The sequence below is a fragment of the Amblyraja radiata genome, chromosome 8, assembly GCF_010909765.2.
Source record: "Amblyraja radiata isolate CabotCenter1 chromosome 8, sAmbRad1.1.pri, whole genome shotgun sequence".
Taxonomy (NCBI): domain Eukaryota; kingdom Metazoa; phylum Chordata; class Chondrichthyes; order Rajiformes; family Rajidae; genus Amblyraja; species Amblyraja radiata.
In genome coordinates, this window is record NC_045963.1 from 65088672 (window position 1) to 65101588 (window position 12917).

The following is a 12917-nucleotide window of genomic DNA, read 5'->3' on the forward strand; positions in this document are numbered from 1 at the left end:
GCTAGTCTCCTGATGGTCCCCAAGGGCAAGTGGTTGGGGTGTAAAAACAAGGAATTGCAGATCCTGGTTTATATCAAAGATAGAACAAAGTCATGGAGTAACTCAATGGGTCAGACAGCATCCCTGGAGAAAAAGCATGGGGGACCTTTCGGCTCGGGACCCTTCTTCCAACTAACCGACTGATTGGGGTGTGATGGGATGATCGAACCCAATGGTCAGGGGAACCATGGGCCTCAGAGTGCGTTAGAAATGGATGGACCTTTGTAGGGTTTATTGGCTTCTGTAAATTGTCCCGTGTGCAGGATAGAACTAGTGTATAAGTGGTGGCTGATGGCATGGATTCGGTGGGCTGAAGGGCCTGTTTCCACACTGTATCTCTAAACTACACTAACCTAAACTTTGGAAGGCAACTCTGTCCACGCAGTGTGAAGTGGTCACAGGTAGAATGACTGGTAAGTTCCTGGATCCCAGTGGTGTCAAGAATTCCCAGCGTCCAGCGTCCTGCGGTATCCAGAACAGGGATCGGCAAGAGGCCTGGCTCCCTGCGGTGCCTGGAATCCCCAGGTCGGACAGGGAATGATCCTTTATATGCCCTCCCAACGACGTTGTGGGTGTCAACGACAGCAGTGAAAGCCAAGGGCAGGGAGGCCATGAGGAGGCAGGGCCTCGGTGGCTGTGGTCAGCCCCCAGGAACCCTCTCCCTAGACAGGGGCAAAGTTTCCTTTCCCAACACTGTGCATTCCTCTCGGTGATCATCCTACCTGTACTCTGTTTCACCCCCAGCTGGAGAGTTACCTGGTCAGCAACAGAGCCACCCTGGAAGTGGTGACGCTGGGCGATTATTCCTGGCAGATATCCAAAGCCCTCGCCTACCTGGAGGGTGTGAAGGTTGTGCATCGGTAAGCCCATCGATCACCTAGCAATGGCAAGGCACCTGATCAGTGCGGGCAGGGAATGGTGCAACGAAGACTGCGGCTGGGGGTCATTGGTAGGAGACACCTTACTGCTTCTGTAGCCCTGTGTACTCTTGCACTGAGGCAGGTGTGAGATGGTGGGACAATCTTGGATGGAACAGGGCACAAAAAGTGCGGGCTGCGCAGCAGTACAGTTGCTGTGTTACAGCGCTAGAGACCCGGGTTCGATCCCGACTACGAGTGCTGTCTGTACGGAGTTTGTACGTTCTCCCCGTGACTACGTGGGTTTTCTCCGAAGGTGCTCCGATTTCCTCCCACATTCCAAAGATGTACAGGTTTGTAAGTAAAGTGGGTTCGGTAAAATTGTAAAATGATCCCTAATGTGTAGGATAGACAGTGCTAGTGTGCGGGAATCGCTGGTTGACGTGGACTCAGTGGGCTGAAGGGCCTGTTTCTGCACTGTATCACTAAACTAAACTAAACAGAGTGATTACTACATAAATATTTTAAACATTTCAGTAGACTGTGGAAGTCGATGGAAATGGCGATTGTCTCTGGTATACTTCACAATTGGTCTTACCGGGCTAATAATTACCCTGCAAAGGCTGCTCTTTGCTTTGCTGCATTTTTGATCATGCATGGAGGGCATCACAAGACCAAACCATTCCAGGCGGAACCAAGGAGAGTGAGGAATGTCTGGAATTCTCTTCCCCACAGAGTCAGGGAGGCAGTTATTGGATGTGTCCGAGGTCAGGGTCGTCAGATGTATGTGTAGGAAGGAACTGCAAATGCTGGTTTATACCAAAAATGGTCACAATATGCTGGAGTAACTCAGTGGGTCAGGCAGCATCTCTGGAGAGAAAGAATGGGTGACGTTTCGGGTCAAGACCCTTCTTCAGCTTCAGTCTGAAGAAGGGTTCTGACCTGGTACGCTACCTATTCCTATGCTGCTGAGTCTGTTTCCATGCTGTAACAGATCCATGACCTCCGTCTCCTGCTTTCTCTTCCCATTGTTTTTACCCTCTTCCTTGTTTCCCAATCCAAGACATTAATCCTCCTCATTTCTCCCACAGGGACATAGCTGTGCGGAATGTTCTAGTGGCTTCCCCGAATTGCGTGAAGCTGGGCGATTTTGGACTCTCTCGTTACATTGAAGAGGACAATTACTATAAAGGTAGTGTCCAGCCCTTGGCAAGGTTGCAGCAGTACCTGCTTCCTGCCCTTACACCCCAAAAATGCCATTCGGTGGCAATTGTATCTGCCTCCGATGTTGCTCACCTTTGGCACTCGATGCTAGCTCTATCTACCCCATTCCCCATGTCACTGACAATCATGTCCTCACCCCTTCTCAGTGCCTGGCCCTTTTTTTAAAATACAAAATACTTTTATTCAGAACAAAACAAAAATCCAAGAAAGTAACACGACCAAAAACTCCCTCTATTGGCAGTTTACAAACAAATAGTTATCAAATTAAAATAACGTCAACATTATCAATATTGCACTCGAACTCCCGTGGCGACCAGCGTTCACAGAAGGCCTCCAGAGTCCCCGTGGACACCGCGTGTTCCCTCTCCAGGGACACACGGGCATGGATGTAGGCCCAGAAAAGGAGCAAGCAGCCGACTCCAGTGTGGCCGTTGACTACCCGCTGCCTGGACCCGCGAATGGCCATCTCGGCCAGGCTCAGGAGCAAACCGACAGGGAGATCTCCTCCCTTCCCTCCCGACCCTCCCCACCCTGTACCGGGTGACCAAATATCAGGAGGCCAAATGTAGCCCAATACTTGAGGAGCAGCCTCTTCAGATAGTCGAAGAAGGTCTGCAACCTCTCACACTCCATGTACATCTAGAAAACGGTCTCTTCCTCGCCGCAGAAATCTGTGTCGAACTGTGGGAGTGTGTGATGGGCTGTGTAGAGGGAGCTTCACGGTCAGTCTAACCATGGAAATGTGTGATGGGACTGTGTAGAGGGTGCTTCACTTTGGGTCTACCTGTGCTGTCCCTGCCCTGAAGTGGGTGGTGCAGAACAGGCCACAAGGTGCACTCGGGTAGCCACCAACAATGCAAGTTTGAAGAAGGCAGGACCTCAGCACAGTTTGGATGCTCTCTCATGGCTGCCAATCAGTTGCTGCTAATTAACTCTCCACATTTATCCTGCAGCATCTGTAACGCGAATGCCGATTAAATGGATGGCGCCAGAATCCATTAACTTCAGGCGTTTCACAGCCGCTAGTGATGTCTGGATGTTTGGTGAGTGTGGCCCCCAAGATCACTCCCCACCTCTCTCCCCAGCCAGTTACCCTCTCCCCCAGCCAGTTACCCTCTCCCCCAACCAGTTACCCTCTCCCCCAGCCAGTTACCCTCTCCCCCAGCCAGTAACCCTCTCCCCAGCCAGTTACCCTCTACCCTGCCGATAACCGTCACACCAACCAGTAACCTCCCCAGCCACTAACCCTCTCCCCAGCCTGTCCCCTCTCACCATCCACTAACCCCCTCCCCAGCCACTAATCTGCTTTCTAGCCATTAACCCTCTCCCCAGCCACTAACCCACACACCAGCCTGTCATCCTCTCACTTACATCTCAGTCATAGCACAGCACAGAAACCGCCCCTCTCATCTGCCGACCTTTATGCCCATCTACACAACTCCCATTTGCTCATAATAATAATAATAATAATAATAAATGTTATTTAATGGGCGCCTTTCTTTTTTATTTATTTTTTTTATTTTTTTTTTAAATTATTTTTATTAGAAGTACGGTAAATTACAATAATACACAACACATATATCTTAATACATTTTTTTGTACCGCTTCATTTTTATGAGCTTTAAGAAAAAGATAGAAGTAAGGAAAGTAAAGAAAGTGCGCAAGAGTCGTGAAGTGCAAGAGAGTGTTGGGAAAAGAAAGCCCCTTAGAAAAGAAGTTAGAGAAGGAAGTGAAGTAAGAAAGTAGACCCTAGAAAAGAAAGAAAAAGAGAGTAAGGACAATCGCTCTATTATAACATTGAACTCCGCAGAAAGACTACCAACCAAGTCTGTTTTTGTTGTTTTACCTCTAATGGGCGCCTTTCAGACATCTCAAGGACACCTTACATAGTAATCGGAATAAAAACATATAATCGGAATAGAACAGGTAAAAAAGACATCACAGAGACACAAATTATAAACAGAACTCAATCCAAAAACAGAAAATCGAAAACACAGTGTGAAGAGAGAGCAGCGGCAGCCAAAGCGCGCCAGCGTCCACTCTCTCTTCACGGCAGCCATCTTGGACACAGACCTACAGGCCTACAATTAGACAAAAAAATCATCCCCCCACAATGGTTACCACTGTTAGGTCCATGTCCTTCTGTGCCTGTTCTAGTTAAATGTTTGCCCAAAGGCCTCTTAAAAACAGTGAACAAATCTGTTCCACCAACTCCTCTGGCAATGTTGTAGATAACGACCAATCGTTCTGTTAAACAAATTTACCCCTCAGACCTCCTGGAGGAGTGGTGTTTTCATGAACCAGTTTCCCTGGTCCTTGCTGGTTGAGGCAGTGGGTTTAGAACGGTAAGTTTAGAATGGCAGCACGGTGGCGCAGCGGTAGAGCCTTACAGTGCCAGAGGCCCGGGTTCGATCCTGACTACGAGTGCTTGTCTGTACGGAGTTTGTACGTTCTCCCCGTGACCTGCGTGGGTTTTCTCCGAGCTCTTTGCATTCCACCCACACTCCAAAGATGTACAGATTTGTAGGTTAATTGGCTTGGTATAAATGTAAAATTGTCCCTAGTGTGTGTAAGGTAGTGTTAATGGCCGGAGATCGCTGCTCGGCGTGGACTCGGTGGGCTGTAGGGCCTGTTTCCGTACTATCTCTAAACTAAACAACGGGATGGGGAATCTGGTGCCAGACAGCCAGGATTTTCCCTCAATATCCTCAAGGGACCATATTCCGCGACCACGCCTGACCCCTTGGTGCATCCCAGGCTGATGGTAGCACCCACCACTCTGTGACCTCTCTGTTGACCCTTCCTCTCCGTCCTACAGGAGTATGCATGTGGGAGATCCTTAGCTTTGGGAAGCAGCCCTTCTTCTGGCTGGAAAACCGGGATGTGATCGGCGTGTTGGAAAGAGGTGATAGGCTTCCGAAGCCGGAGGTTTGCCCCCCGACCCTCTACACCCTGATGACCCGCTGTTGGACCTACGAACCTCGGGAAAGGCCGAAGTTCACGGAAATCGTCTGCTCGCTGAGGTAGGCACAGGGTCACCACAGGGCAGCTGGTGACGGACCCGAGGGAGGGTGGAGAGTGTTATGCACAGGAGATTCTGGGGCAGGGAAATCAATCTACTTGGGATTGTTCCCAGCAGGAATCACCAGAGAACTAGCCAGGAATCAGGCCATTCCCACCTCAATGTTTCATTTGGAAAGCAGTGACAGGATCAGTCAAATTCAACATGGATTTGTGAAGGGGAAATCATGCTTGACTAATCTGGAATTTTTTGAGGATGGAACAACAGAATGAATAATGGAGAGTCACTGGATGTGGTGTATCTGAACTCTCAAAAAGCTTTTGACAAGGTCCCACACAAGAGATTAGTGTGCAAAATTAGAGCACATGGTATTGGGGGTATGGTACTGACATGGATAGAGAATTGGTTGGCAGACAGGAAGCAAAGAGTAGGAATGAATGGGTCCTTTTCAAACTTGCAGGCAGTGACTAGTAGGGTGACACAAGGCTCGGTGCTGGGACACCAGTTATTTACAATATATATTAATGATTTAGACGAGGGAATTAAATGTAACATCTCCAAGTTTGCAGATGACCACAAAGTTGGGTGGTAATATAAGCTGCGAGGAGGATGCTATGAGGCTGCAGGGTGACTTGGATAGGTTGTGTGAGTGGGCAGTTGCATGGCACATGCAGTGTAATGCGGATAAATGTGAGGTTATCCACTTTGGTGGCCAGAACAGGAAGGCAGATTAATACCTGAATAGTAGACGATACTTTAATTCTCCTTCCCCCATTCCTTCTCTCCAGAGATGCTGCCTGTCCCGCTGAGTTACTCCAGCTTTTTGTGTCTGTCTTCGGTTTAAACCAGCATCAGCAGTTCCTTCTTGCATATTATCTGAATGGTGTCAGATTAGGAAATGGGGAGGTGCAACGAGACCTGGGTGTGTCTGTACATCAGTCACTGAAAGTAAGCATGCAGGTACAGCAGGCAGTGAAGAAAGCTAATGGCATGTTGGCCTTCATTGCGAAGGGATTTGAGTTAAGGAGGTCCCACTGCAGTTACACAGGGCCCTGGTGAGACTGCACCTGGAGTATCGGGTGCAATTTTGGTTTCCTAATTTGAGGAAGCACATTATTGCTATTGAGGCAGTGCAGCGTAAATTCAGCAGGTTAATTCCCGGGATGGCGAGACTGACATATGATGAAAGAATGGGTCGACTAGGCTTGTATTCACTGGAATTTAGAAGGGTGAGAGGGGATCCTATAGAAACATATCAAATTCTTAAAGGATTGGAGACGCTAGATACAGGGAAAATGTTCCCGATGTTGTGGGAGTCCAGAACCAGGGGTCACAGATTAAGAATAAGAGGTGGGCCATCGAGTGGGAGGAGCCATCTTGGGGAACGGCTGCTAACCAGCAGCCGTCCGTTTAATTCACTTTTTTTTTGCAGTTTTAGTTAGTCCTGTGCCCTGTTTGTGGGAGAGGTAGTCTTTTTAATGTGGGGGGTAGGGGGTAATTATATTTCTAGGTCCCTACCTGGTCGGTGAGGCAGCTTTTTCTCCGGGCTGCCCCGTCGACCCGTCCTCGTGGCCTACCAGCGGGCGTGGAGCGCCGTTTCCTGGCGGGGACCGCCCAGCACCTTCAGCTTCGGTGGCGGCACAACGCTGGAGCGCTATCGCAGAGCGGAGCGGGCGATGCCTTGCCTGGGTCACCACGCTGGATCGATGCGCTGGAGCTCCGGTGAGCTGTGACCGCCGAGATCAACACCTCCGGGCTGCGGGTCTGCGGAGCGGAGCAGGCGGCGCCGACTTTAACATCGGGAGCCTGGGAGCTCCAAACCGGCGCGGCCTTGTCGGCTTCGGAAGCCGCGGTCCCCAGTTAGGAAGCGGCCGTTCCAGGTGGCCCAGCCGCTGAAAGGACTCTCCCGACGCCGGGGCAACAGCACCCGGCCAGAACGGCCAGGAACATCGGGCCTCCGTAGAGGCAATAGCGGAGGCCTCAATAGGCCTGACTTTGGGAGAACTGGGGATGTGGACTGGACATTGTGCCTTCCCCCACAGTGGTATCCATTGTGGGGGGATGATTTTTTGTGTGTAATGTGAATATGTTAGTCTGTGTCCAAGATGGTTGTCGGAAGGGAGAGTGGACGCTGGCGCGCTTTAGCTGCCGCTGCTCTCTCTTCACATTGTGTTTTTGATTTTTTGTCTTTGGAGCGAATTCTGTCTTTAATTTGTGTATTGGTGATGTCCTTATTATTTATTTTACTCCGACTATATGTTTTTTCTCTCTTGTTAATTTTCTGTAAGGTGTCCTTGAGACTTTGAAAGGCGCCCGCAAATAAAATATATTATTATTATTATTATCTAGGACTGAGATGAGGAAAAACCTTTTCACCCAAAGAGTTGTGGAATTCTCTGCCACAGAAGGCAGTGGAGGTTAATTCACTGGATGAATTCAAGGGAGAGTTAGATTGAGCTCTGGGGGCTAAAGGAATCAAGGGATATGGGGAAAAGGCAGGAATGGGGTACTGATTTTACAGTAAATGATCAGACATGATCACATTGAATGGTTGGGCTGCAGCCGACCGTGAATGCGTGGGAGGTTAGACCCCCCCCCCACCAAGTATTCCTCCTACCTGCCCTTTGTCCAGCGTCCACCGGTGTCACCATCTCCCTCCTCCTTTCAGTTCCTGCTCTTTGGGGGCCAGTGGGAGATGAGCCTCACATGCATGGTATACTAAGTAATACTCCACACGGAGATTCCTCTGTGGGAAATCCATTGTGACCACGAGCCCCATTCCGTCAACGTTCCTTCTCCACAGATGCTGTCTGACCCACCGAGGGTTTGCAATGTTCCGTTTATATTTATGAACACACAATTACACACAATTTTATGTTGAATTAAAGAGTGACATTATATCAGAAACTCAACATTGGGCTTCAGTAAACATTGCTACGTTGGTGCAAGCTAAAAATTTGCAAGGGAAGCCAGTGCCCATGAAGAAAAGGATAGTTACCTGTGCCCGTTTGGTGTGGTACTGTGGGCAGGTGGATAGAGGCTAGAAGGTGATACCTGTGTGGGCCGTGGACACTGCTCAGGTGGCAAGGGCAGTGGTCAGTCCTTGTCTGCTGCGGGTGGTAGTCAATGCTCAGATGGTGTGATCAGTGCCCAGGTGATGTGGGTAGCGGTGCCCGTGTACTTTGGGTATTGCCTGTGCAGCATGGGTAGTGGTGAGTGCAGCGCGCAGTGCCAAACATCTCTTGAGCAGCAGTCAGTTCAGTGGTCAGTGCCCCTCCCGGTCAGTCTCTGCCCCTTTACCCACTTTACCCATCTCACACCTGATTCCATGTGGCCTTCTCCCACACACAGCCTATTAGAACTCCTATCCTCTTGCCCACCCGTGACCAGTTGCCCATCAGCCCTCCCTCATTTGATTCCACATCACTTTCCTCACTTGTCAGATTCCAGCATCTCCACTTAACACCTTCTAGCCTCCACCCTTCCACCCCTCACCTGCCTCCATCTGCCCACATTGCCCCCTCACTTGGTTCCATTTATCACTCACCAGTTTCTGCCTCATCCCTCCCCCTCACCTTGGCCATCACCCCACCACACTCTTGCTCCTGATGCAGGGTCTCTACCCAAAACATTAATCATACCTCCTTCTCCACTGAGTTCATCCTGCATATTATTTTTCAGGGTCAAAAGGACACCCTTCATCAGAGTAGCAGTCTGAATGGTGCTGGGTTGTGTTGTACTAAATTCATGTTCATCAGTTCTAGGAGCAGAATTAGGCCATTTGGCCCATATTTGGCTCTGCCATTCCATCATGGCTGATCTCAACCCCTTCTCATCCCAGTCATCCCCGGGATCATTCTCAGAAACCTCTGGACCCTCTCCAAAGCCAGCATATCCCTCCTCATATATAGGGCCCAAAACTGCTCACAATACTCCAAATGTGGTCTTGGCTGGAAGGTCAACAGTAGACATGGTCTTCTCCCTTCACCAGCTCCAGGAGAAGTGCAGAGAACAACAGATGCCCTTGTATGTTGCTTTCATTGACCTCACCGAGGCGTTCGACCTCATCAGCAGAGATGGCCTATTTACGGCTCTGCCAAAGATCGGCTGCCCGCCAAAACTGCAGAGCATGATAGAATCCTTCCACATCAACACAAAGGGGACAGTGCAGTTCAATGGCAGCTTTTCGGAGCCCTTCGACATCCACAGTTACGTCAAACAAGGCTGCGTCCTAGCTTCCACACTCTTTGGGATTTTCTTCTCTCTGCTCCTGAAATATGCCTTCGGCACTGCAACAGAGGGGATCTACCTGCGTACTAGATCAGATGGCAGCTCTTCAACCTCACCCGCCTCAGAACAAAGACAAAAGTACGTGAAGCTCTCATCAGAGACATGTTGTTTGATATCGATGCTGCAGTTGTGTCCCACACCCAGCAGGAACTACAGTCACTGATGGACTGCTTATATTGGGCTTGCAAGGACTTCGGGCTGACCATCAGCCTGAAGAAGACGAACGTCTTGGGGCAGGATACAGAGGCGCCGCCTGTCATCACCATCGACGGCTACGAACTTGATGCCGTCCATCAGTTCGCGTACCTCGGCTCCACCATCATCGACAACCTCTCCTTGGACACAGATATTGATAAGAGGATCTGGAAGGCAGCTACATCTCTCGCTTGCCTCACAACTCAAGTGTGGACCAACCCAAAGCTGACAGTGAAGACAAAGATGGCGGTCTACAACGCCTGTGTCAACAACACGCTGCTGTACGGCAGTGAGACATGGACTACATATGCCAGGCAGGAGAGAAGACTCAACACCTTCCACCTGAGAAGCATCCGCCGTATCCTGGCCATATCCTGGCAAGACAGAGTGTCCAATGCCGAGATCCTGTCTCGCGCTGGCCTTCCCAGTATGTACATTCTACTCAGGCAGCACAGATTGCGGTGGCTGGGCCATGTCCACCGCATGGAGGATGGCCATATTCCAAAAGACATCCTCTATGGAGAGCTGACATCTGGGAGGAGAACCATCGGCCGCCCCCAGCTACGTTACAAGGATGCCTGCAAGAGAGATATGAAGGCCCTCAAGATCGATGTGGAGTCCTGGGAGAGCCTTGCAGCTGACCGCACGAGGTGGAGAGGTGCCCTGAACCAGCATCTCAAAACGGGGGAAGAGAAACTGTTGAACGCAGCGGCAGATAAGTGGGCACGCAGAAAGGAGCGCAGCAACTTCAACAGACCAGAGACCACACACAAATGTGACCTTTGCCACAGAGACTGTCACTCCCACATTGGTCTCTTCAGCCACAAGCGACGCTGCTCTAGCCGAGGTTTGGAGCAAGCAGCCAACAACTAAGATGCATCATCCATGGTCAGTCATGACCGAGGGGGGCCTATGAAGGTCTTGGCCGGTGCCTTATAAAGCCTCAGCATTACATCCCTGTTTTTATAGTCCTCTCGAAATAAATGCATTTGCCTTACTTATTACCATTCGACTTGCAAACTAACCTTTTGGGAATCCTGCACTACCACTCCCAAGCACCTTTGCACCTGATCTGAGTGTTGCTGTGGTTGCAGTGTGTTGAGCTGGTCTGTGTGTCGCTGGGTTTGTGTGTGGTGTGGTGTCTCACCATCTCTGTCCTCTCTTTTAGTGACATTCACCAGATGGAAGTGGAGCAGCGGGAGGAGCGCAAGTACTGGACTGAGCGCAGAATAACCACGAGGAACCCCGAGATCACGCTGGCCATCAACGAACCCCCACCCAAGGTAGCGCCATTGGGCACAGAAACAGGCGCTCCGCCCCATTCCCTTACAGAAGTCCATGTTAACTGTGCTATTCTGTTGATATTTCCGAATCTCCTTTATTATAGACTCCAGTATCCTTCCTAAGGTAGACAGAAAATGCTGGAGTAACACAGCGGGTCATGCAGCAGCACTGGAGATAGGAATATCTCCCACTTCGAGTGGGAACCCTTCATCAGACGGAACAATCTTCTGTCGAGGATCTTCACCTAATATCTTTCCTACTTGTGGTGTCAGGCTAATCACCCTGTTTTCCCTCTTCCTCCCGTTTTTTTTACACAATGGGGTTACTTTTGCCACTTTCCAAAAAGCAAAATTCTATAAAACTAAAGGCTGTTAGAAGATTATGCTAATTTACCTAGAACATAGAACGTAGAACAGTACAGCCCAGGAACAGGCCGTTGGGCCCACAATGTCTGTGCTGTTTCCTATCTGCTTACACATAATCCATATGCCTCCACTTCCTGCATTTTCATGTGCCTATCTGTTGGGTGGGCGGCGCGACCCACGTCGCAGCGGCCTCTGCAGTCCGTCTGTCTCTTTTTAATTTTCTTTGTCCCGTTGTGTGTAGTTTATAGTGTTTTTTTAACTGGGTATGTGTGGGGGGGGGGGGGGGACTTTAAAATATTTTCCCTGTACGGGGGACCAGACCTTTTCCCTGTCGGGTCTCCGTTGTCGTTGGGGCCTAGCACTGTGGAGCGGCCTCCAACTGGAACGACCTGGGGGCTCCAGTCGCGGAGCCTGCGGACTTACCTTCATGGAGCTGGCCGGCTTCGGAGCATGGAGAGCTGTGGTGGCGCGCGGCTGCGACCCGACTCCGGAGCTTCGGGGGCTCCAGCCGCAGGCCCGGTGGATGGTAACATCGGGAGCTCGCGGGTCCCTGGTGGGAGACCTCTTTTCGGAGCACCCGCAACGGCAACTTCTCCCGCCCGAGTTGCGGGGTTGAAAATGACCTGGAGCGGGGCCTTACATTGCCCGGCGCGGCTTTAATGACCGCAGGTCTTGCTAGCGCCCGCCGGGGGCTCCAACATCAAGACCCGAAGCGAAGTGAGGAGGATATTCACTGTGATGGATGTTTGTGTAAATTGTGTTGTGTCTTGGTTCTTTTCTTGTTGTATGACTGCAGAAACCAAATTTTGTTTGAACTTCAATGAGGTTCAAATGACAACAAATAAATTGTATTGTATTGTATTGTAAACGTCTTTTAAATACCACCATCATATCTGCCTCCTCCATCACCCCAGCAGCACGTTCCAGGCACGCACCACCCTCCGTTGAAAAAAACATGACCCGTACATCTCCTTTAAATTTTGCCCCTCTCACCCTATCTATGCCTCTCATAATTTTATATACTTCTATCTGGTACCTCAATCTCAGGTGTTCCAGAGAAAGCAATCTCAAGTCTGTCCAACCTCTCCATGTAGCTAATACCCCTAATCCAGACATCAACTTTTTCAAAGTCTCCATATCTTTCCTGTTTTGGGGCAACAGTGTTCCAAATGCAGACTAACCAAAGTCCTATAAAGCTGCTTCATGACTTCCTAATTTGTATACTTAATTCCCCGACCATATTAAGCCAAACATACCATATACCTTATTTATCACTCTTCTATTACGACTTTTCAGGGACTTATGAATTTGGTCCCCAAGTCCCATTGTACATATATGCTGATAAGGGTTCTGCTACTAATTGCATATTTTCCCCTTGCATTCGAACTCCCAAAGTGCAACACCTCACACTCACTCAATTGAACTCCATCTGCCATTTGCCTACACATTTCTGCAGCTGATCCATATCCTGCTGTACACTTTGACAACCTTCTTTAAAGTCTGTGACCCCAGCAATCTTGGTGTCATCTGCAAACTTTCTAACCTACCCGTCTGAAGAAGGGTCTCGACCCAAAATGTCGCCTATTTCCATGGATGCTGCCTCACCCGCTGAGTTTCTCCAGCATTTTTGTCTACCATCTA

At 49.8% G+C, this 12917-nt stretch overlaps 1 protein-coding gene across 2 annotated transcripts in view; it reads left to right on the forward strand.

Moving 5' to 3' along the window:
• ptk2b (protein tyrosine kinase 2 beta) overlaps nucleotides 1–12917 on the forward strand; it is a 115653-nt gene that overhangs the window by 87248 nt on the left and 15488 nt on the right. For both annotated transcript variants that reach the window (XM_033026102.1, XM_033026103.1), the window contains exons 18-22: nucleotides 784–899; nucleotides 1988–2088; nucleotides 3074–3163; nucleotides 4939–5143; nucleotides 10796–10910. In XM_033026102.1, the coding sequence (XP_032881993.1) occupies nucleotides 784–899; nucleotides 1988–2088; nucleotides 3074–3163; nucleotides 4939–5143; nucleotides 10796–10910 (627 nt within the window). The remainder of the gene's footprint in view (nucleotides 1–783; nucleotides 900–1987; nucleotides 2089–3073; nucleotides 3164–4938; nucleotides 5144–10795; nucleotides 10911–12917) is intronic.